Source organism: Pseudorca crassidens, chromosome 11, assembly GCF_039906515.1.
Source record: "Pseudorca crassidens isolate mPseCra1 chromosome 11, mPseCra1.hap1, whole genome shotgun sequence".
NCBI lineage: Eukaryota > Metazoa > Chordata > Mammalia > Artiodactyla > Delphinidae > Pseudorca > Pseudorca crassidens.
The window spans coordinates 79,835,516-79,840,085 of record NC_090306.1 but is presented as its reverse complement, the minus strand read 5'-3'; the positions used below and the strand labels follow the sequence as shown (position 1 = coordinate 79,840,085).

The window sequence follows — 4,570 nt, the reverse complement described above, 5'->3', positions numbered from 1 at the left end:
ATACAGTGTGTGTGTGAAAAAAAAGAAAATGTGATTGACATTAAACTTATAGGCTTTAATTTGGGTTTTCCAGGATTATTTATTGGGTGTTAGAATTTTGATTTCAAGATGAAATAATTGAGGGATGCACATTTTGTACCTGTGATTTTAAACTGATAACTAAGATAAGTTGTTTGTATACAATATTTAGTTAAATATTTGATACTTTAATACTCTAGAAATTTAGACTTCTTACGTTTATAAGCAGTGGTTAAAGAAGTGGTTAAGAAGTTGTTGCTTATTAGATTTGTAAATCTTTCTTGTTAAGTGTTTGAAATGCTTGAGGGATTTCGATGTGTTAAAATTTGTAATTGTAATTTAAAATGTCTAAGGAAATTGAATTAATCAGGTTTATAAATGGTGCCAAATGTATAGGGGAAATTAATCTGTGAAACTCACAACTCAACTGAGCATTGATCAAAGAACAAGGAAGAACTGCATGTTTTTTAACAAAAATATTAGATTTATATGTGCATTTATTAAATAGAATTTCTCTTTGAAGGTTTAAGAGCTAATTTAAATTGTAATTTTAATAAATTGAATGCAAATTAAAAAACAACCAAAACAAATCGAAAACAATTAAGAAAATGGTAATAGGAAAATACATATCGATAATTACCTTAAATGTAAATGGATTAAATGCTCCAGCCAAAAGACACAGACTGGCTGAATGGATACAAAAACAAGACCCATATATATGCTGTCTACAAGAGACCCACTTCAGATCTCGGGACACATACAGACTGAAAGTGAGGGGATGGAAAAAGGTATTCCATGCAAATGGAAATCAAAAGAAAGCTGGAGTAGCAATTCTCATATCAGACAAAATAGACTATAAAATAAAGACTATTACAAGAGACAAAGAAGGAACTACATAATGATCAACGGATCAATCCAAGAAGAAGATATAACAATTGTAAATATATATGCACCCAACCTAGAAGCACCTCAATACATAAGGCAAATGCTAACAACCATAAAAGGGGAAATCAACAGTAACACAACAAAGGGACTTTAGCACCCCACTTTCACCAATGGACAGATCATCCAAAATGAAAATAAATAAGGAAACACAAGCTTTAGATGACACATTAAACAAGATGGACTTCACTGATATTTATAGGACATTCCATCCAAAAAAACCAGAATAAACTTTCTTCTCAAGTGTTCATGGAATATTCTCCAGGATAGACCATATCCTGGGTCACAAATCAAGCCTTGGTAAATTTAAGAAAACTGAAATTGTATCAAGTATCTTTTCTGACCACACACTATGAGACTAGATATCAATTAGAGGAAAGAGAACTGTGAAAAACCAAACACATGGAAGCTAAACAATGCACTACTAAATAACCAAGAGATCACTGAAGAAATCAGAAAATACCTAGAAACAAGTGACAATGAAAACACGATAACCCAAAACCTATGGGATGCAGCAAAAGCAGTTCTAAGAGGGAAGTTTATAGCAATACAACCCTACTTCAAGAAATAAGAAAAATCTCAAATAAACAACCTAACCTTACACCTAAAGCAATTAGAGAAAAAGAAGAAAAAAAACCCTCAAAGTTAGCAGAAGGAAAGAAATCATAAAGATCAGATCAGAAATAAATGAAAAAGAAATGAAGGAAACGATAGCAAAGATCAGTAAAACCAAAAGCTGGTTCTCTGAGAAGATAAACAAAATTGATAAACCATTAGCCAGACTCATCAAGAAAAAAAGGGAGACGACTCAAATCAACAGAATTAGAAATGAAAAAGAAGTAACAACTGAGTGCAGAAATACAAAAGATCATGAGAGATTACTACAAGCAACTATATGCAAATAAAATGGACAGTCTGGAAGAAATGGACAAATTCTTAGAAAAGCACAACCTTCTGAGACTGAACCAGAAATATATATATATATATTTTTTTTTTGCTGTACATGGGCCTCTCACTGTTGTGGCCTCTCCCGTTGTGGAGCACAGGCTCCCAACGTGCAGGCTCAGCAGCCATGGCTCATGGGCCCAGCCGCTCAGCGGCATGTGGGATCTTCCCGGACTGCAGCACGAACCCGTGTCCCCTGCATTGGCAGGCAGACTCTCAACCACTGCACCACCAGGGAAGCCCAGGAAGAAATATAAAATATGAACAGACCAATCACAAGTAATGAAACTGAAACTGTGATTAAAAATCTTCCAACAAACAAAAGCCCAGGACCAGATGGCTTCACAGGCGAATTCTATCAAACATTTAGAGAAGAGTGAACACCTATCCTTCTCAAACTCTTCCAAAATATAGCAGACGGAGGAACACTCCCAAACTCATTCTACGAGGCCACCATCACCCTGATACCAAAACCAGACAAAGATGTCACAAAGAGAGAAAACTACAGGCCAATATCACTGATGAACATAGAGGCAAAGCTCCTCAACAAAATACTAGCAAACAGAATCCAATAGCACATTAAAAGAATCATACACAATGATCAAGTGGGGTTTATCCCAAGAATGCAAGGATTCGTCAATATACGCAAACCAATCAATGTAATACACCATATTATCAAATTGAAGGATAAAAACCATATGATCATCTTAATAGATGCAGAAAAAGCTTCCAACAAAATTCAACACCGATTTATGATAAAAACTCTCCAGAAAGTAGGCATAGAGGGAACCTACCTCAACATAATAAAGGCCATATATGACAAACCCACAGCCAACACCATTCTCAATGGTGAAAAACTGGAACCATTTCCTCTAAGATCAGGAACAAGACAAAGCTGCCCACTCTCACCACTGTTATTCAACATAGTTTTGTAAGTCCTAGCCCGACAATCACAGAAGAAAAAGAAATAAAAGTTGGAAATTTGGAAATTTGGAAATTTGGAAATTTCCAAATTGGAAAAGAAATAAAACTGCTACTGTTTGCAGATGACATGACACTATGATACTAGTTACTAGTTACTATGATACTATGATACTAGATGACATGATACTATGCATAGGAGATCCTAAAGATGTGGGAAACCAATCTGATACTTATTTTTCTGAAATCAATCTGATACCTGTTTTCTATCATAGCTGGAACTGGAAGCTGTATCCATTAAGTTTTTGCTCTGCTGTAGGACCCTAGGAATCTAAGTCCCTAGGGGAGGAAGGGCTAGGAGGACAAGAGGAGGAAGAAGCCTCTAATGTTTAGGATCCAAAATTCCCTTACGTTGTTCCCATAAGAGCAACAATCAGGGGGTCTCTTTTTCGTGGCGCCTTGGTGGCAGTCGGCCGCTTCAGAATGAAGCTGAACATCTCTTTCCTGGCCACTGGCTGCCAGAAACTCATTGAAGTGGACGATGAACGAAAACTTCGTACCTTTTATGAGAAGCGTATGGCCACAGAAGTTGCTGCTGATGTTCTGGGTGAAGAACGGAAGGGTTATGTGGTCCGAATCAGTGGTGGGAATGACAAACAGGGTTTCCCCATGAAGCAGGGTGTCCTGACCCATGGCCAAGTCCGCCTGCTACTGAGTAGGGGGCATTCCTGTTACAGACCAAGGACTGGAGAAAGAAAGCACAAATCTGTATGGTGTTGCATTGTGGATGCCAATCTGAGCATTCTCAATTTGGTCACTGTAAAAAAAGGGGAGAAAGATATTCCTGCACTCACTGATACTACTGTGCCTCGTCGCCTGGGGCCCAAAAAAGCTAGCAGAATCCACAAACTTTTCAATCTCTCTAAAGAAAATGATGTCTACCAGTGTGTTTTGAGAAAGCCCCTAAACAAAGAAGGTAAGAAACCTAGGACCAAAGCACCCCAGATTCAGCGTCTTGTTACTCCACGTGTTCTGCAACACAAACTTTGGCATATTGCTTTGAAGAAACAGCGTACTAAGAAAAATAAGGAAGAGGCGTCAGAATATGCTAACCTTTTGGCCAAGAGAATGAAGAAGGCCAAATAGAAAGGCCAGGAACAGAATGCCAAGAGACAGAGGCTGTCCTCTCTGAGAGCTTCTCCTTCTGAGTCCAGTCAAAAATGAGATATTCTAAGAGTAACAATAAATAAGATCAGACATCACACACACACACAAAAAGAGCAACAATCAGGTTCTAGAAAAAGTTTCAATTTGCATGTGAATACCACTTTAGCATAAAAAGTCAAGAAAATATTATCTATTTCAAATGGGAGGATGGTTTGTTGATGGATATGAAGGAGGTAGAGAGTACCTTAAGCTTACTTTGACACATGACTACTAAACACCTGTTTTTCAACAGTATTGTAGGCTGGAAGTTGAAGTGAAATTTCAATTGATTAAAGAAAATGAAACAATGTGGTCTTTCTTGCCCATAGAGTTTGGGGAGTGTGTTTCAAATTTTCTAAAGAAACTGTCATAAAGATAAATAGTCAAGTGAGTTTCTTTGCTGTGGCAATTCCCCCTCATGAGATATTTACTTCTAATCATTAGAAAATTAAAGAAAATGGAGGTAGAGAAAAGCTAACACCTATCCTTCTCAAACCTATCCTTCTCAAAAAAAAGAAGTAAAGCTGTCGCTGTTAGC

The 4,570-nt window shown here is 37.2% G+C and overlaps 1 protein-coding gene across 1 annotated transcript; it reads left to right on the top strand.

Annotated features, from left to right (window-relative positions):
* Positions 1–3,289: 3,289 nt before the first annotated feature.
* LOC137202989 (small ribosomal subunit protein eS6-like) lies at positions 3,290–4,026 on the top strand. The gene has a single exon (XM_067698743.1). It carries the CDS (start codon positions 3,310–3,312, stop codon positions 3,970–3,972), a length of 663 nt encoding a protein of 220 aa, XP_067554844.1. The 5' UTR covers positions 3,290–3,309; the 3' UTR covers positions 3,973–4,026.
* Positions 4,027–4,570: the final 544 nt, after the last annotated feature.

Bases quoted from the DNA above. Each gene is read 5' to 3' on its own strand.
- LOC137202989 (XM_067698743.1), top strand. From the start codon at position 3,310: ATGAAGCTGAACATCTCTTTCCTGGCCACTGGCTGCCAGAAACTCATT.